Here is a 20,293-nt window from a genome sequence, read left to right as displayed (position 1 = left end):
GGCCACTTCCTCTCTCTTTTTTATTCCCTCAGCTATGCCAACCTGAAGTTTATGGCTACCCAGATTGCCTCTGGCATGAAGTACCTTTCCTCTCTTAATTTTGTCCACCGAGATCTGGCCACACGAAATTGCTTAGTGGGTAAGAATTATACCATCAAGATAGCTGACTTCGGAATGAGCAGAAACCTGTACAGCGGTGACTACTACCGGATCCAGGGCCGGGCAGTGCTCCCCATCCGCTGGATGTCTTGGGAGAGCATCTTGCTGGTGAGTTCCTCGCAGGTTTTGGTTTTTTTAAGATTTTATTTATTTATTTGAGAGAGAGAACAGAGTGACCGGAGGGGTTGGGGGGGTGGAGCCTGAGTGGTGGGAGGGGCAAAGGAGAGGGAGAAGCAGACTGCCTGCTGAGCGGGGAGCCAGATGCGGGGCTGGATCCCAGGACCCCGAGATCATGACCGAAGGCAGGTGCCTAACTGACTGAGCCATCCAACTGACTCAGCCACCCAGGCGCCCCAGAGTTCCTCACGTTTTTAAGCCCTACCTCAGCAACTGCCATGTAGGCAGGTGCACATGGCACGTAGGGACAAACCTGAGACGGCGGGAAGCAAACAATAGACGTTGATATTTTCTCTGACCTGAGGTGATTTACTTGGTGTATTAATTACTATTTTTTTAACACGTGCCTATTTCTGCTGATAAAATGTAACATGCTCACTATAGAAAATTTGGGGAAAAGGTTAAAAATGCACCTGTCATCATAAGGGATTTAGTATCATTTTTTTTTTCTCTCTACCCTTTCAACCTACTTATTGGTCTTCATTAATTTAAGATATTAAAAACCTTATCACTTAAAGAAATGTTAGCCACACAAAATATTTTTCTGCTGTATTAACTTCATAACTATATTTCTAATGAATTGTTTAGACTGATGTCTATATATTTATTTTAATGAGTATCACTGTTTACTTTTTCTTTTAAGTTCATCATTCTTTGCTTTATAATTTTTATTCAGCTCTTGGTATTCTGGACCACGAGTGAATAATTTTTTTCCAAATGTCTCTCTTGGAGGTATGACCATGCATATTTGAGACATTTTTTTGTTGACTTTACACCACTTAGCTGATTTGTGGAATTATTAGACTTTAAACATTTACTTCCTACAATGCTGGGTTCATATAATTTTGTCATTTAGCATTCCAGAGAAAAGCCTGAGAGCAATCTAGCTTTGTTCATTTATAGTTAATCTGTTTATTTCTTGTTCATATTCTTAAAGGATTCATTAATTAAATTTGATGAAAAAATATATATAGTTACTTCCTTTCTCTCACCAAGATAACCATTATTAATATTTTGGCATATTTCCTCTGAGGGTTGTTTTCTATGCACACATTTCTATGTATGTGCATATATGTCTATGTATATATCTGTGTATATGTATGTATGTGTATATATATGTATATCTGTATATGTATGTGTATATGTGTATATATATAGTAGTATCCCCCTTATTTGCAGGGGATATGTTCCAGGACCCCCAGGATGCCTGAAACTGCAGATAGTACTGAACCCTATATGTACTAAGTTTTTTTTCCCATACGTACATATCTATGATAAGGGTATAATACATGTATTTTAATATTTTAATATAGACCCATTATAACAATATACTGTCCAAAGTTATATAAATATGGTTTATTTCTCGTTCTCTCCAAAATACTGTACTGTCCTCACCCTTCCTCTTGTGACGATGTAAGATGATGAAACGCCTACGTGACAAGACGAAGTGCGTGCATTGCACGGGCATTGTGACGTAGCGTTAGGCTGCTGTTGACCTTCTGAGGCTACGTCAGAAGGAGGATGCCCTGCTTCTGGGTGGCTGTTGACTGTGGGTAACTGAAATCGTGGAAGGGGAACTGCAGATAAGGGGGACTGCTGGGTACAGATAATTATACTCCATAACTGGGATGGTACCATGTGCATATAATTCTATATCATTAGCATTTCCTATGTCATTAAATATTCTTCAAAAACATGATTTTAATGGCTGTGTAATATTCCATTGTGTGTATCTATCCAATAATTTAATAATGTCTCTGTCATTTCATATGTAAGTGCTTTCCCGTTTCCCACTATGACTGATGCTGTGATATCTGTCTTTTACATAAGTCCTTACAAGGATCTTTATCATCTCTGTATGAGAAGCACATACTTTACCCGTCTCTAATGTGATTAGAGAGCATTGCTCCCTTTAAAGGTATTGTATAGTGCTGTAAAAGAGGATTAGTGCGAGATGTGCAGAATCCTGTTCCAGATCTCGGTTTTTCTATTACTCATGGCCTTACTCTCTAGGAGACTTTAGTAAACCTCCCTTGTCTCACTTTTCTGATCTGAAAAAATGAGGATAAATAACATCATGTACTGAGCATTGTATTTATTGAACAGGAAATGCGTGCGATTTTATGCATGCTGATTATACCTGAATCCCATTGCTGTCACGTGCTGGTCTACCCTTCAAGACTGTGACTTTTACTGACCTGGGAAGCCAGAGTCCTGGATTCTCTCAGGGACCTCTCCTGGCACTTAAACTAGATTCTTCTATCTCTAACATACAAACAATTGACTTGCCATTCTTATTTTGCCTTTCCCTGAGCATTTTCCCAAGGCTGCCCTACAGCCTGAAGTTTGAGCTTCTAACACTCGGTGGGGAGTCCGATAGCTTATGGCTGCACCTCTTTCAGCCCTGGGAGCTCATCTGCAGGGGAAGCAGATCTAAGCTGAGACCAGGAGGGCGAGACAATGGCCTGTAGCTTGACGTCAAAGCATTGTGACTCTGTCATTCTGGAGTCTCCATACACATCGTGGCAGTTGTAGTATTCCTTGCCCTGGGTAGTGGAAGGGGGTCACCGGGAAGATCACACCTGCTCTTGTCACGCACAGGCTATTCCAGTTTCCTCTTCTTTTCCTTGCATAAACAGGGCAAATTCACAACAGCGAGCGACGTGTGGGCCTTTGGGGTGACTCTGTGGGAGACTTTCACCTTTTGCCAGGAGCAGCCCTATTCCCAGCTGTCAGATGAGCAGGTCATCGAAAATACTGGAGAGTTCTTCCGGGACCAAGGGAGGCAGGTGAGAACTGCTGGGGATGGCGGGATCTGGATCTGGGTGCTCCGGAAGGTGAGAGGAAGAAAGTCCTGACTTAGCAGCTTAGCCTAAGCCCGAAGCTGGGCCACCTGGATGGCGGTGTTTGGTCGCTAACTGTCCAGATAACGTGAAAGACTGAGAGGTACCCGCCTTCCTGCCCCACCAACTATACATTCTGCTTTATCCATATGGCAGCCCATGAACACTGGAGGACACGAGGGGTTAGTTATGTCAGGCTCCAACTCAAAGGTAGCAGGAAATAAAATCCTCTCTCTCGTGTTTGCTCTGTTTCTTGATCTAGACAGTGTGGTTTGTCCTCCCGGTTGAAATGCACAAGAACAAAAATATAAGTTTAAAAGCGAATAAGGGATTTATTGGCAGTAGTTAACAATTTGGTTTGGACTAAATAATTAGCAATGTTTCTTTTTTTTAAGATTTTATTTATTAATTTCTCAGAGAGAGGGCAGGGGGAGCAGAGAGAGAACACAAACAGGGGAAGAAGGAGGCAGAGGGAGCAGCAGGCAGAGGGAGAAGCAGGATTCCGACTGAGCAGGGAGCCCAGTGCGGAACTCGATCCCAGGACTCTGGGATCATACCTGAGCATAAGGCAGACACTTAACCTATTGAGCCACCCAGGCATCCCTAGAAATGTTTCTAGAGATAAATACCCAGAGACAATTAGGTGCATCCTCGACTGTGGCCTCTCAGTACTCGGGAAAAGCAGGATTCCCACGCTGACAAGGTTCCCAGTTCCCCGTCAGGATACTCTAAGATTTCTTTGGCTGGCTCAGTTTGTAAAGTCCCCGTGAGATGTAGGACTTAGCGCAGCCAGAGCACTGAATCTCCCCAGAGTGCCTGGTCACAGTGCCCTGGGGCATGGCAGGTCGGGCTGACAGCTGGGGATGGGGAGAAGGCTCCTGCAGAAAAGAAAAGCTTGATTCTCCAATGACTTAAATACATTGAAGCAAGCAAAAGAGAAGGGAATCACAAGAGATAAGACAATAAGGAGGTTGAAAATAAGAGGGAGAGGTCCTGGAATTTCATTTTATCTTGACACTCTGCAAAGATTTTGGGAGCAGGATCCAACTTATCTACTTGGTTATAAAAATGATTGCTTTCTTACTATGGCAAAGGGCACATTTACTCCTCTGTGCAAAGATAAGTGAGTGGACCAAGGAAAAAATGGTTTTTCTCCTGGACTAATCCATCACGACCCCAGGTTGACTTAGTTTCATTTTAATTCCTAACATTCTCCAGGATTTTGTCTTTCTTATATATTTTTGAACACTCAGCTTAAAAGGGTCCACCATTTCATCTTCACGAAATACTAGTAATGAACCAAATATATTTTCACCAACCACCAAATGATTGAAGTTAAGTATTTGGGTGAAGCCAAGGTCGAAATCAAATATTACCATTATGTGCTGAGTAAACTTCTCGCCGATAGGTGTAAGTTTAAATTGTCAATTAAAATTTATTAAATTGAGCACATTAATTACTAAACATAATTGATCAAATTTATACCTGACTACATTTTACAACATTTAATTACGTTCAGTTTTATTACTAACTTTTCAGTATTCACAATTTAAAAGTTTGACATTAGAATGCAGGGACAATCATTTCTCAACCCTATCAGCTGTGAGGTGGGCTTTGTGGTCCGCAGACTCCTCTTTGCGGCCCAGTCTGGGGGAGGGGGTCACAGAGAACATGACGATAGGAGCAACATGGGTACATCCTGGGACGGGGATACATTGAAGTGTCTGTGTCCAGCTAGGGTCCTATTCCAGTGGAGGTGCCCAGACAACGTGCCGCACTCCCTGCCCCCCCCCCCATGATTGGCTCGGCCAAGATCAACCTCAACGTGCTTGGGCCATAAATGGAGGATTTCGTGTTGTAGCCACTTGTTTTTCAGTCTGAGACCTCTTTCTGCTTCCGGTTCATATTTTGTGTGAGGGTAGGGACCTCAGAGTGGTCCATCCGGGGATCCTGGTCCAGACAATTAGGCACAAGGGAAGAGGACAGGGGCCAAGACAGGAGTAGGAAGAACAGACAACATGGCTGTTTTGGTTATCCAGTTCAAGCAGGGAGGGAGGCAAATAAAACCAGAATGCAGCTACACTTCCTTTTTGCCCTCCTTCTAACATTCTTGTTTTTTGTTCACTTTTATTTTCAAAGACTTACCTCCCCCAGCCTGCCATTTGCCCTGACTCTGTGTACAAGCTGATGCTCAGCTGCTGGAGGAGAGACACCAAGCACCGTCCTTCGTTCCAGGAAATCCACCTTCTGCTCCTTCAACAAGGGGACGAGTGATGCCGTCACTGCCTGGCGACATTCCCATGGCCCAGGTCCTTCTCACAAGACCTACCACTCACCCACGCCTAAGCCACTCCATCTGGACATTGAATGGGCCTGGGAGACGGAGGCTTGTTGGCTTCTATCTCTCTGTCCCTGGCCTCCCTTCACTCCACTCCCTCACTCTCTACCCCTGACCCATATATACTCTTTTTTTTACATTAAAGAACTAAAAAAAGAAAAAAAAAAAGCCTAGGGCAGATAAAATCTAGTAAAGAAATCTTACTTAATATACCAAAGTGTTGGATAGCAGGCTAGACAATTTAGATAATTTATAAAGGTTAAATATGCTATGTTTATAAATGTGCAGATGCTACAATATTTTTCCCATGTCACCTTTTAAAACGCATTTTCAGAAAGAAAAACTTGAAGAATACTTAGGAAACATGAGATGAGGCTTAGGGAGAACACTCGGTAAGTGTGGAGAATCGGAGGGAATGGTTGGTATTCAGCAACTGATCGTAGATTCCTTGGTTTCCTAATTTGGCCCTCTGGACGTGTCCTACCCTCTGCGTTTCCCCCTCCTGCCAAAGCAGACGATATATGCTTGAAAAACCCCCATTTCTCGGAGTGGGTGTTTTGTTCATTCGTGGGCAGGGGTCAAGGGTAATGTCGGATGTGGTCTATATGCGTAGGCAACACAGAGGGTGCGCGTAGGAGAGAATGTCTACAACAGGGCTGTAGGAAGGGGAATTGTCACTCGCCAAAAAAGTACCTCGTGTATGGAAGGATTCTTGAACAGAGAATGGACATAGGGAAAGAGGTCTGAGGAGGACAGGTAACAGGTGTGCTAGTCACCTGTGATTTCTGTAGAGGGTCCTTTTCTTGTTCAGATGTTTTCGGGTGTGTGTTTCGGTGAGAGCCTGGTTTTGAATCAGTAAAGACTGGTGATTTGATGTCTGGATCATAGGCCCTTTGGTTCATCTTCTCTAAGTCTTCCAGCTCTTTCAGTGGGTGCATCCCCTAGGACCCACGTCTGAAGGCCGTCTGTAATAGGGAGTAGATCAGCACATTTCCAGAATGTTGCCCAATGAGGGCCAAGGAGGAAAGTTACAAGCAGATAGATGTCCACGCCTTCCTAGAGAAAGCCTAGCCAGCAGAACACACAGGGTGAACGGACGACCTCCAGAGGGCGGGAGGAGTCCTTTGTCACTGAAGAGCTTCAGATGTAGGTTGAAGAAAGGCAGGGGAGCTGTAGCTTTCAAACACAAGGTAAATGGTTGCATGACATGAAATTTAATGTCCTTTTAACCCTCAGAGTCCTTGATTTCAGAGAGACACAGGGTGAGCACGAAAGAGAAGTCTTTCATGGCTCCTGCTCCTCAGGGATGGTGTGGCCAGTAGACGAGAAATCGGGAAGGTCTGGGTTCAGAGTTCATGGAGACTGATATGCTGTCAAATGAGTCCCCTCAGAATAGACTGTGAGCGTTGTGCCCCACAAGGGCTCAGATTTAGTGGGAAGCAGGAAAGGGGGCCTCTCAACTCCCACTGCGGAGAAACAAGAAAAACTTACAGAATAAACTTCCCAAGCTCAGAAGAAATAGTCTTGAGTCCTTGGGTCTGCTTCTGGAGCCCTCACCTGGTCCCCCTTGTGCAAAGTCGCTCAGGGACTTGACTATTCCCCCTTGTTCAGCCTTCAGCATCGCTCCAGGCTAGCGCAGAAGCAAAGTTCCCAAATCCCCAAGATCGTCTTGTGACCCTAGCAAATACCTGCCCCCATCACTATCCTTTGACTCTGGGCTCCAGTCTCTCCCAGGGCTCGTTCTGTGGAGATTGTAGGTTTGGGAGCCGGGAGAGCGTTGGTGTGGGAGCTTTGGTCCTACTTCTGCCCCAAGCCAAGCATACCACCTCGGACACGTCACTGTACCTTTCTGGACTTCATTTCCCTACCTGTAAAATGAGGACATTGGATTAGATGGTCTTGAAGCCTCTCCCAGTCCTGACATGTGCAGGGCTGGTTGATAATTGGATCCACAGTTGATGTGGATTCCCTGATCTGGTTATCTCCTACTCTGAAAATTGTGGTCAGCAGAAGGAATCCTGCAGGGAACTCACTCTAATAGTAACAGTCACAGCTGCCGTGGGTACAGTGCTTTGAAGTGTACCAGGCATTTCCACAGCCATAATCTCAGTTCATATGTGCAGGGCCAGACGTTCCTTGCACCCTATCCTCTGCCTTCAAGACCAGGGTTAACTTCATGTGTTAGAGAGTTCCCTAGAGAACAGAACCAATAGGATATATATACATAGATATATATAATTTATTATAAAGGATTGGCCCACGTGATTATGGGGCTTCGGAAGCTGCAGGCCCAGGAAAGGTTTCGAGAAATAGAGGACAGGAGACGTTCTAGCTCAGCGGTCCGGCAGAGAGCACAAATCCCCCTTTCCTCTGTCTTTTTCCATTTTCCTCTATTCCCTTATCATGGTGCATTTGATAAGCGCCCCCCCACACACACACGGGAGAGGGCAGTGCGCTTTATTCAACGCGCCCATTCAAATGCTAACGTCATCTGGAAACACCCTCACAGGCTCCCCAGAAGCAGTGTTTCATCGGCATCCCCTGCCCACCTCCCAGTGACGCATAAACTTAATCACCTAGCTTCGAGAGAATCAAAGGGCCTTGAAATCAGGGCGGGCAGCCGATTCTCCTTCATCCGCACGCCTCTGGGAGGGCTCCGTGCAGACCGTGCCCACGACTGCTTGTGTGGCAAGAGAAAACATCATTTCCCCGTCTTTGCCTCATCTCGCCACTTCTTCCTGCGTACCTTTCTGCGTCAATTCACTGCATCCCATGACCCCATATAGAAAAAATCATACTGAAAATCAACTTAGTACGTCTGGATTTTCCTGGCCTTGAGTCACGGCGTGATCTGTTTCAAGTGGCTGGCAAGCATGGGTTAGCCCATCCAGTGACCCTGTCCTGGCAGGAGGACGCTCATTTTCTGGCACTAAGACTCTTCTATTACAGAGACAGGTCTAGCGTCTAGCCGGGTCGGACCCACAGATCCTCGAGGCACAGGCCCGAGAGACCCAGTAGAGGCCACGGCAAAGGCTTCGTACGTCCAAGTTAAAAGTAGCTCCAACCTTGATGAGAGGAATGTAGCTGGGAATTTGCAGAAAGGGACATAGGAAAAGGGACAGCCAACCAGGGGGCTTTGTTACGTGTGTCGTGAGTCATCCTCTTCGTGACGTACGTGAAATAGTTTATGTCCAGACTGTGTTTGTAGATCGGCAGATTTAAATTTGTACTTTCGCCAGTGAATGGTCTGATCACTAGGTCCACATCTTGTTGTGCTGTCCAGACACGTAGGTGATCAGAGGAGATCTGGAATAGGAAAGACACCGGGGAAAGAATGTGGTTTTCGTGCCGTGGAAAGATCACTTGCAAGTGCACGAGAGACAGTATAACAAAGAGCATTGTACGGAAGGGGAATAAAAAATGAAGCAATGAATGTGCACGTGGCTGAGTGGGGGTGGCGGGTGGGGACCAGAGAGAAGGCAGCACAAAAAGAGGTAAGGGAGGGTGTGCGGGAAGGACGCAGGTGGGGCAGGGCAGCAAGGTAGAAACAGGTGGCACAGGGAGAACCTGTGCTGACGCTCGAGAGCGAATCTCTGAAGAGAGGCCTGAGGGAGCGCAGGAGGAGGAAGTGTCTTGAAGATAAAGGATAACTGTGTATAGAGAAAGAAATTCTGGATGATAGAGATTATAAAAGTATTTATTAAAAAATGAGAAGGCAGGTGCTGCGTATGAAAAGGAGGGGAGCTTTTCAGGGTTTTCAGAAAGGGCAAGTCCTGACAGGACCACGTAAGCAACCAGCAGGGAAGGGTCTTCTTCCTTCTGAGGAGGCAGGGGAGGGGCCCATTAGAGTGACTGTGGCTTTTGGACCGCTGTGAGTGCTGGGGATCCTGGTGGTGGGAAGAAATCAACCCTTTGCCTAAACCGGACCGTGTTTCCCAAGTGCCTCTTTGGAAATGAGCACCTAGAGATAGGGAATTCATGGCATTTCATGGGTCTTTTTTCCCTTCTCTTGCTTCTCTGTTCACCAAATCCATTTTAAATAATGCCCATCACTGCCGTGCCGAAAAAGGCCACAGGGAAACAGTGAAACAACAGGCTAAAGTTAGACAAGACTAAGTCTTGTTTGGTATCAATGCAAAGAGGTACGTGCCACGTTGGAACCACGTGTTTTTCTAGTCCCATCCAGACTTCCCACAAGAAAGCCATGATGTGGGGCTAAGCCATGTGTTTTGAGTAACGGGGAACAAAAGAAGGGGAGTGTTTGCAAGAGGGAGGGATGAAGATGTTCCAAGGAAATGTTCTAAAACAGAACAGCATCTGTTTTACCCAAAACTGAAAAAAAAAAATGAAGAAACTTAACAGTTAGGGCTTAGATCACTCTAACATATGGCTATTGAGTCTTTGATCCGAAATTGAATTTATATACCTGCCATCTTGGTCTCTTCAGTAAGACCTTTGACTTCCTTCAGGTCATACAGTAGGTCCCTAAATATTTCTGGAAGTTGCAGATCCTGATCTATGCTGGGAAATCCTTCTGAATTGAAATTTAACATTTTTATAGAGTTTTATAGAAACAGATGAATGTCTTTTCCACTTGGTAAGTGTCTTGGAATGCTGAATCAAGACAGAAAGAGACCAGAATGGTTAACGGTGATTGGATTTCTGGCATTTTGAGTTCTCTGGCACAATTAGATGCAGTGTTTGGTGGCAGACAAGTGGTGGGTAATTATTTACTTGCTGTATCTTTAAAAAAAAAAAACAACTTGTTATTTTGAAATACTTTTAGGACTCACAAGGAGTTGGGAAAATAGTAGAGCTTCCTTCCCCTAACACCAGGCTTTCACCATTGATAACATCTTGCATAACCATTGTCTTGTTTTGAAACCCAGAAGGTTGACATTTGTAATACTATTAACAAAACTGCAGACCTTGCTCAGATTTCACCAGTTGTTTTGTTTTGTTTTACATGTATTTATTTAGTCTCTGGATACTTCATGCCTTTCTGATTTGTACACTGGCCTTGCTTGGATGCAGCAAGAAGAACACTATCTGGATACAATTCTACAAAATTCTAAAGAGAATATAACAAATTAATCAGTTCCTTTATCAATGAGCAATATTCTGCCTAGACTGCTGCCACATTTTCTGACTAGTTTGGCTGTTTAGCATCTGGAACAATCCAAGAACAACTTAGAGGGCTTTGGAAACACAGAGACGGTGAGACCTGCATGGAGCTTGCTGGCCAGAGAATCAGGTGTGGGGCATTCTAGATGGTTCCTGTGGTTCCTGTAAGTGAGTAGGGTTGTAATGGTGGCAGGCAGGGGACTTAGGGTAAACCAGTATTTTGGTCAAGAGCTGGGTGGCACTTAGTTAATGGCACCAGGGCTGGCTTGTGGAAGGAATAGAGGACAATGGCATAGAGTAGTAGAGACATTTCATTTGCCTAAATATCAATTCTTAAGTGGAATAACAGCTACAATGGACCAAATTAAATGTAAACACAGAAATAACCGGGGTGTGGGGAGATTGAAACAGGTGTGAGTCTTGTGATGGCATCTGTCACCTGCCCTGTTCGTGGATCACAAGATGATTATTGTGTTCCCACTGCCTTCCGCATGGCCTGTCAAGTTCCAAGCTCATAGCGAGCACTCAATAAATGTTTGCTAAGTGTTTTGTGGAATGAATAAAAGACAGAAACCTAAACTTGTCATCCAGCACAACTGGGGTGAATTTAGGGAGAACTAAATTCTATAATGCAGAGGGTTTATTTAAAAAAAAAAAAAAAGGAAAGAAAAGTGCTCAGGTACGTATCTGGTGAAGTACCTTCTCCATATGTATATTTTCTAGGGATGAAATAGATTTATGGAGATAACTACCCCTCATTCTTTGGGGGTAATTAGACAGCAGTGCAAGGCAGTTCTCTCTAAGGCACCCCATCAAGAGCAGGGAGGGACTCTGGCACCAAACCCAGTCTGTTTGAAACAAGCTTTCTGGTTTCTCCAGCAGACACCTGTCAAGAACCTCTAAAGGAGAAGGATCAGAGTCCCCAGCTAGCCCGTGCTTACCCACATTCACAAAAGCATATGAGGGAAGAATTTGCAGAGCCTCAGAGGAAAGCACAATGCGATAAGGCAATCACCTGTTTTCTTGAAAAGAGGCTTAGAAATAGTTGGAATTGGGTAGGATTCTTGCAAACACACCCAAGAGTTTGTAACCTAGCCTATTCGTTTTATGTCCTTTACTACTCATGATATCCTCTTCTTCTACCCTGTTTTCTGGTAACTTCTTCTGAGGATTGAATTTCTGAACCAACATGGCTCACTCCTCCTATGAGGAGGGAATATCTGGGCCTTGTTTCGTAGGCTTTGGAGGATGCTGTGTCTTGTCAAGGGGTAAAGAGCAAACCGATTGGTCTCTGCTTCAAACTATCATAGTCATTCCAAAATAGAATACGTAGAAGTTCTCTGTATTAGAAAAAGAAACAAGATACCAATTGTATATTTTCTTTATTTATTCTCTGTAAGTCTGTCAGATGATAAATTGTAAATAACAATGATTAAAGAAATATGCTACTGATGGATCCTTCTTTCTGTGTCAACAGCACCAGTTTTGGGCTTGGTTACCTTTACTCTTTACAGTCTTGCTGGAGACCCGCTGGGGCACAGGGATGGACCCAAGGGAGTGGTGTGTGTGCGTGGTGTGTGTGCCTGTTTGTTGGGGATATCCAGCAGAGGGTTCCTTACACAGGCCTCTCACATATTACTCAGCTGTTTCTTGGAAGAAAAGCATCTTGGTCTCTGCCACATCCAAACATACTAGAGATCGGGGTCCTGGGTCATCACCTGAGTCCAGTTCTGGAGAATCTAGTCCAGAATTAATTGCAGACGCTTTATTGTTGTCATTACAAAATGGTCTTGTTTGATACATAGAAATCACTTCTAAATCCAAATGTCATCTGGCTCAAGACCACCCAGGCATACAAAAAGCAACAAAAACTATGAACAACCAGAATACAGACTCTGTCTTCATAAGAGAAACTAAGATGAACCACTCCCCCCTACCAAAAACAACAACAACAGCAACAACAATGTTTCTTACTTAATCCCTGAAGAATATATTTATACTTTAAATTTTTGGAATAATTACATATTTTTTCAGTAATGGCTATGATATATAATAGAATGGATAAAAATCCCAGAGAATACTCAGAGGACAATAATAATTCACGAAGGCACACACTTTAGCCCTTTGATTCCACGGCTAAAGGCCAGGGATTTAAGTATCGGGCAGTGGGGATGGGGTTGGAAGCAAAGGAGAAAAAAAGTAAACAGGAACAGCAGAGATGTTCAGAGAGATACGATTGTATTGTCAATCTCTGTTGTCAAGCTTTAAAGGAAGGTATGAGTGATAGGTATTTGCACATGATATGACATCTATATGCTATGCATTTATCTGAGTATGTAATTTGTTACTGATTTATTGCCACTTAGAATTTTATGTTCACTTTGTATTTGAAAAAGAAGTCTACACGCTTATCTTCTGGTCCTTGAGTTGCACTGAGTAACTCCTTATGTATAAGCAACTTTTGTACCTCTTCCTATCCTGTGAAATGGGTAAGATCCCACTCTCAGAGAAGGTTTGGGCCAGGCTGACTGTATGGTGATTTGAAGAGGAGACAGATGAAAGATACCCACAAGAAAAGCTACACGGCCCCACTGGCAGGGGTTCTTTTGCCCCTGTTTGTAAACCAAGGCACGTCAGTTCCAGAGAGGATTCTGAGGACCCAGAATCAGAGCTCTGTCCTGGGTGCTAAAGGCACCTTTACTCATCTAACCTAAGGACTGTTTCAGGCACCATCAAAGGAACCAGAGATCAGTTTCCGCATTTAGGGTAGAGGCAAATTTATTTTATAAGGTAGTAAGTAGTCAAAGGTAGGAGTGCTGTGTTTACTATTCTGTTCAAGGGGCCAAGGTTTGCCAGGGATAAATGGGATCATTGCATACCAGGTTTTTCTTCCAGTTTCCAGGAAAACAGCCCCATGAACCGTATAAACTCAAGATGACCAGTTTGGGACGATGAAAGCCATACTTACTCACCTATCAAAAAACTATATATTATAACCGTTACTGAGGTGTCTTACATTTGATTATATACTTTTAAAATACAAAATTCAGTGCCATCTGTTTCAACAGATTTCTGTTCTCCTGGTCTCTCTGGCACCTCTAGTGGTTCAGCCCATCTTGTGAAGGTTGAAGAACCTTGAAAGGCCCAACCTGAATTGAAAGAGGGAAGCGAAGACCAAGGTTTCCTAACTTGGATTGGATGGACATCATGCTTGTAGGAGCCTGCCACTCTTGCTCTGGTCCTCCTGTCTTCACTTAACTCACCGTGGGTCCTGTACTGGCTGTCATCCCAAAATTGTGGTGATCCTGTGTCTCCAGAGCCCTCCCCCTCCCCCTTCTTTGTAGAAATGAGCCCCACAACTCTTATTCCTTCTACATGTCACTTTTGAGCCCTAGGACACTTGAAAGGGAACCTTTGGGTCTAGACTGTAACGATTGGGGTTAACTTTACTCTCAGGCCCCCAGAATATATTGTTGGTCTCTTTAGTTGAAAGTGGCATAAGGGTAGGAGCTGAGTTCCACCCAGATAACAATAAAGATGTTTTAATGATTTAGGAATCTAATATTCAAAAAATTGGATTTATTTTTTGCATATAATTTTATTGGCATAAGATAAAGTATTACTAAACTAGTTGATATTGTTCCTGGGTGGAGAACCGGTTCTGAACTCAGGTTCACCTGCTGCCACACGGAATCAACACTTGAGAGACAAGCGGTGGTGGGAAAGCAAAGGTTGCTTTATTCAGGAAGCCAGCAACCTGGGAAGACAGTGGACTAGCTTTTCAAAGATCATATTCCCCATCCAGGTGAAGGTGGAGGGTTTTAAAGAGGAAGGCATGGGAAAAGGGAGGGGGGCTGCATGGAGGAGAAGCAGGTGCCCAGGCGGTTAGTTGTATGTCAACATGACCCTGAACAGACCTGCTGGTATCCGTGGCAGCTGTTTTTGAATGTAGTCAGACCTTATCTTCTGGCAAAATTTGGTTCTTCACTCCTTAAGGCCAGTGGTCTGCAAATCTCAAGGAAAGTAGGTTAGTTCTGTTGCAGACCAAGGGTCAGTAAGACCAAGGTCAGCAAGCAAAGAGGGCATAAACTTAAAGCAAGTGGGAGGACTGTTACAATATCAAATTAACCAAGACCTCTATGATTTCGAAAGCCCGTATAAATTATATCAGTCTCACATTGCTCAGGGATCATTGCTGTGCGTAAATAATTGAAACTTTGAAAGAGGCCATGAAATAGATTCAAGTATGTTCCCTAGAGTTAGGCACATGAGGTGTGGAGTTACTTAGTGTGAACCTAGACTAGTCACGGTCACCTTGTTACGAATGCATGATAAATATAGAAACCTAGAGGAAGCCTAGGAACTTTAATAGCAGTTTGGCAGAAGATTCTTTTATGCATTGAATCTAATAAAAAATTGGGGCTTGTATTTTGTATCCTTTGCTTTTTATTTCATTTTTCTAATAATGCATTGTTATCGTATTTTCGAAAAGTACCCATCTGGGATGGCTTGGAAAAACAAAATGGGTCTTTTACCACAGAGTTTGAGAAACACTGAAGTAGGAGCTTACAGTACACCGCTCATAATGTCCTATTAAGTTCTTAGATACTCTGATTCATACCATGTTCCAAATTTTGAAAATTGGTTATTCATGCATGATGCTACATAACATTTTTAATGAAATCAATGTTCACTTTTCCAACGATGATTTTATAAAGAGAAATAGCGGATCTGGGACCAGAAGCTGGTCTGTAAAGTGGCACAGTGCCAGGATCTACACTTCCAAAAAGGAGTGGAAAACAAAGTAGATAATAATACCCAAACTTTAATTCCTAGACCCAAACCTTTCCTCTAAAATAAGGCGTTCTGGTGCAAAAATCCTGACGCCTTCCTGCAATAGAGTGGCAGGCTGATATCCTTTGCGTGCCATGAATCCTGCACGCGAGTCCTCGGCTGAGGGAACACCCCGCCCCGCAACCCGCGGGTGCAGAAGGAGCGGGGAGGGTCCTCCCGCACACCTGTTCCGCCTAGGGACGAGGAGAGTCCGGATTGGCTCGGGCCCGGCTCCGCCCCTCGGCCTACCTCACCCCACCCCGACCCCCGCTCCGGGAACGCACCGCGAGCCGCGATTGGAAGGCTCAGGGTGGAGTCGATGACGCAAGGAGAGCCGTGTCTCCGCCGGGCTCTGATTGGACAGCGGCGGCGTGGGCCTGGCGGCGGCGGGCGACTGATTTCTCCGCTCCGGAGGCGGTGGCGGTCCCGGCTGCGCGGCTCGGCGGTGGGGAGGGAGACCATGCAAAAAGTGGTGTTGGTCACCGGGGCCAGCAGGTGAGGCGTCCTTGGCGGCTGGGGCAGCGGGTCAGGGGTTGCAGGAAGCAGGAAGTACAGGGCCGGGCCACCGCCGGCGACCGCTCCCGGGAGCGCGCATCCCCTTCCTTGCCCGGTGGGGCCTCGCGCGAGCCCCTGCCCCGCTGTCTCCGGTCCCCGCTGCGCCCGGTGCGGGCGTCCGGAGGCTCGAGGCGCTCAGTAACCGGTGTTGGAATTAAACGTGACGGCGGAAAGGAAAGCAGGAACGTCGCGGGGGTCCTGTTGATGTCTGGGACGAGGGCGCTTGGCGCGCGGACCCAGCCTCCTCCAGCGGGTCCGTGTCGACCTCAGTGCCCGGCGCTTAGCGTCGTGTGCTCCCGGTGTTGTATCTGTGCAGGGCTTTAGGCCCAGATAAGTTTCAACACCCATGAGCAGTGGGACGGGGTGGGGGAGGGTTTCATTCCACCCAGCACAGAGCTAGACACCTAGACACGCTTGTAAAAAAGTAACCCTCTACCTGGTGAGGCGCGGGAGGTGTGCAAGTAACCATTACGCCAGTTCCTAATTATTCCAGGGCTGCCCATGTGGCCTCTCGGCCTCTTCTGTCCCCCGCTTTTACTTCTCATCTGCACTTCGGAGAATAATGTGGGGAGGATGACACCAACCAAACCATTCTTCTGCGTGTTGCAGTGGGAGGTTTTGCGGGATTAAGGCAGAGGATATGTCAAATTCATCTAAAATCAGTCCGCTTTATGTTACCTAGCCACATCGGTATTAGCTCAGCCAGCGTGGCAGGTGTCTGTGAGTGCCCTGTTGATCCGAACTATTGATCCGGACGGTGCTTCCTAAGCAGAAGTCCTGTAAACGGGTCAGAACTGTTTCTGTGTGTTTCTTACTTTTGCGTATATTGTGATGTATGCCCTTGGATATTTATTGTAAAGACCTGTTATTCTCAAGTGAGGAGGAATAAAGGCAAATATATTTGATGCTCTGTTGGCAAGGCCCAGGCTTTGGCTGTGCTCAGCCCAACTGGTCTGAGTGGTGTTCTCATTTACTGTGCGGTTTCAAATGCCATTTCTGAAGTAGTTTATCTGTCTTTGACTTGTGCCCTCATCCTCCTGCTCTTTCCTGGTGCCCGTCTTATGTTTCCTCTTCTTACCTGCTGCTTAAGCATGTTGAGTTTTTTCTCCTCCTCTTGGTTATTCGGTCACAGTAGTTGAGAGGGACTTGACTCCTGTTGTGTTGCTGAAAGATCCGCCCGTTCCTTATTGGGAATTGCTCGTGCCCCAGGTGGTGGCAGCGTGCCAACTGGAGGTAGAGCCCTGGCCCATGAGGAACCCAGACAGCTCAGGAAAACACGCACGCAGGAAACGGCTGATACGATGCTCTTTTCGGCTCTTGCTGGTGATGTACTGAATCCCTTTCACGAGTGTCGTAACAAGTACAAAACGTGAACCGGCAGATGAAGACACAGCTCCCATGTGCAGTACACCTGTTTGTGTGCTCGGGCTTTTGCAAAATGAGAGAAACATAAACTGGACAGCATCCTGAGCAAGTGACTGACTATTCAAGTTGGTGGGAGGGTGTCCCTTCTTCTTTGAATAGTTTTTGAGTCTTTTTCCCTCTGCCTGGGCTCCTCATGGGAGCTCATGTGGACAAAGGCGGTTTTCTGAACCAGAGAGCAATGCCTCCTATTTGGCACCAGCTGAATTAACCCGTATTCTCTCTCCAAATTGTCGTGGCAGTGGCGTTGGCCTCGCACTCTGCAAGCGGCTGCTGGAGGAAGACGAGGAGCTGCACGTGTGTTTGGCGTGCAGGAACGTGGGCAAAGCGGAAGCCGTCCGCGCGGCACTGCTGGCCTCTCACCCCACCGCCGAGGTCAGCGTCGTGCAGGTGGATGTCAGCAATGTCCAATCAGTCATCCGGGCCGCCAGGGAGCTCAAGCAAAGGTATGCCTCTTGTTGACGGGTTTTCTCTCACATGCTTGCAAGACACAGCAGTGAGTCAAATAAGAGAGGAGAAGAAAACCTAAAAAGACACGGGTGCAGTGTAAGAGCTTACACTGAGGAGATCCGGACGGAGTGAGCCGTGTGTCTCAGGAGCACACTTTCATGCTCAGTCATAATCGTGATTATTTCAGGAGGAGTAATTTGAGGACACCTTGAGGTATGATTAGTTGTGTGGACATTATGGGAACTCCTTTCTGAATACGGTTTTTGCATCTTTCCTCCATGTAACAGCTTCCTTAAGTACGTTGGACAGGTGCCTAAGAAGGTTGTAGGACTTGATATTGGTTGGGTTGGTCTGAGAACCCACATCTGCACCCTATTTCTTCAGAGATTTTTTTTTTTCCCTACAGGCCCGTAAAGATTTGTTCACATCTGCACGGTAATTGGCATGCAACAGGCATTTGAGAAATATTTGGCATAGGAAGGAATAGAGTCCTTGGATGTATAGCTCCCTAGAAAGTGTACACAAAATTGCATATAGGTGCACAATGCATTTTTTTCTGGGGAAAGAGGGCATGCTTCACTTATTTACTTACTTACTTACTTATTTATTTAATTCTAGTGGGAATTTATGATCCAAAAAGGCCAGGAGCCCCGCACTAGTCCACACTCAGCCCTAAGAATATGCGGGATAATTGATTTTCAAACATTTTTGTAATTGAGGTCCTTAAGAAACAAGAGCTGGTTTATTTTCTTGGACAGTAAAATGAAGTACCGTAAAAACACGGAAGGCCTTTTTGATAAAGGCATTTGCTGAATTATGCAACTTTGCGTTTTATGTATGGGGATTGCCAGTCCATTTGCATTTCCCTGTTCCAAATGCACAGGTTAGAGAGTGAAGGTGGAGCTGGTTTTCTTCACCCCTCTCTTCTAATTTCAGCCTTAGCCTCTTGTGAAATGTCATTTCTCCTAGAATTTTCTGCCACATCGTCTTTCTAAACAACTAAGGCTGTTTTTAGGTTCCATATCCCGTACTCTTCGTAACTTTGAGTTTCCAAGTCTGTGAAGTTGCACAATAAATGTTCTTACTGAGTTAAAAACCCTGGAGTCAGTCCGGAAGTTTTGAGCTCAAATCAGGTTTTAGGCATTCCTTTCCCCGAACCTTCTCATCCTGCTGTCTTTCTGTTTTGTACAGATTTAGTTATATTTCCCATTTAGCAGCAAGGAATCTTCATCCTCAGTCAAGAATAGCTCATTCCAGGCCAACAGACACATGAAAAAATGTGCCACATCACTCGGCATCAGGGAAATACAAGTCAAAACCACCTCACACCAGTCAGAATGGCTAAAATTAACAAGCCAGGAAATGACAGATGCTGGCGAGGATGCGGAGAAAGGGGAACCCTCTTATGCTGTTTTTGGGAATCCAGCCACTCTGGAAGACAGTATGGAGGTTCCTCAAAAAGTTGAAAATAGAGCTACCCTACGACCCCACAATTGCACTACTAGGTGTTTACCCAAAGATGCAAATCTAGTGATCCGAAGGGGCACCTCCTCCCCAACTGTCACACACCGAAACAAAGTTCTCAGACACTGGTCGGAGCAGGCGTGCAGGACCGCCTCTGTGAGCGGCAGCAGCAGCAGCCGGATTCTGCACGTAGCTTTTGTTTTGTTTCTCATCAGAGCAGCAAGGACAGAGGCATCAAAGTGTAGCAAGGAGTACAAAGGAATGGCAGTTATCTGGAAGACGTAAAGCAGGCGTGCATCGTCCCTCCCTGCAGGCGCGCTGGGAGACAGTCACGGGTAAGGGAGGACGAGATGTTTGTGCAGCAATCACCGGAGGCAGGAAGGGGGATTGAGACATTCTTTCATAGCTCTTAACCTGTGCCCTGCCCCAGGCGATCATGGGATCCTGTTCATACCAGGCTCTTGCATTCAGTAGCCCAAGACCAGGAACGCTGCTGACGTTTGGGCTCCTTCCACAGTCACCCTTTAGGGCTGACAATACATTTTCTGAGAATGACTCCGCACCAGTGTTTATAGCAGCAATGTCCGCAGTAGCCAAACTCTAGAAAGAGCCCAGATGTCCACTGACGGGTGAATGGATAAAGCAGATGTGATACGTATATACGTATGTGCACATATACATATATATGCGCGCCCGATGGACTACTACTCAGCCACTGAAAAGAATGAAATCTTGGCATCTGTAACGATGTGGATGCAACGAGAGGGTATTAAGCTAAGCAAAATAAGTCAATCAGAGAAAGACAATTATATAATCTCACTCCTATGTGGAATTTAAGAAACAAAACAGAGGAACATAGGAAAGAGAGGAAAAAATAAAACAAAGATGAAATCAGAGAGGGAGGCAAACTGTAAGAGACTCTTAGCCG

The 20,293-nt window shown here is 45.4% G+C and overlaps 2 protein-coding genes across 12 annotated transcripts in view; both read left to right on the top strand.

Annotated features, from left to right (window-relative positions):
• DDR2 (discoidin domain receptor tyrosine kinase 2) overlaps positions 1-12,093 on the top strand; it is a 127,806-nt gene extending 115,713 nt beyond the window's left edge. For all 4 annotated transcript variants that reach the window (XM_026517238.4, XM_057314857.1, XM_026517236.4 and 1 more), the window contains 3 exons: positions 33-267; positions 2,976-3,125; positions 5,319-12,093. In XM_026517238.4, the coding sequence (XP_026373023.1) occupies positions 33-267; positions 2,976-3,125; positions 5,319-5,453 (520 nt within the window). In that variant the 3' untranslated portion in view covers positions 5,454-12,093. The remainder of the gene's footprint in view (positions 1-32; positions 268-2,975; positions 3,126-5,318) is intronic.
• A 3,718-nt stretch (positions 12,094-15,811) lies between these two features.
• Positions 15,812-20,293, top strand: part of HSD17B7 (hydroxysteroid 17-beta dehydrogenase 7) — a 74,468-nt gene continuing 69,986 nt past the window's right edge. For 7 of the 8 annotated variants that reach the window (XR_008960281.1, XR_008960280.1, XR_003321215.4 and 4 more), the window contains exons 1-2: positions 15,834-15,969; positions 17,694-17,897. Coding sequence is in view for 4 of the 8 variants with exons in the window: in XM_044390647.3 (XP_044246582.1) it covers positions 15,935-15,969; positions 17,694-17,897 (239 nt within the window). In the remaining 4 variants the exon portion in view is untranslated. Of the gene's footprint in view, positions 15,970-17,693; positions 17,898-20,293 lie in introns of all 8 variants that reach the window. The other variant, XM_026517246.4, reaches the window with a different exon arrangement.

Source organism: Ursus arctos, unplaced genomic scaffold (genome assembly GCF_023065955.2).
Source record: "Ursus arctos isolate Adak ecotype North America unplaced genomic scaffold, UrsArc2.0 scaffold_2, whole genome shotgun sequence".
In the NCBI taxonomy this organism is placed as follows: domain Eukaryota; kingdom Metazoa; phylum Chordata; class Mammalia; order Carnivora; family Ursidae; genus Ursus; species Ursus arctos.
The sequence above is the reverse complement of the archived record's forward strand: the minus strand, read 5'-3'. Positions and strand labels throughout refer to the sequence as shown.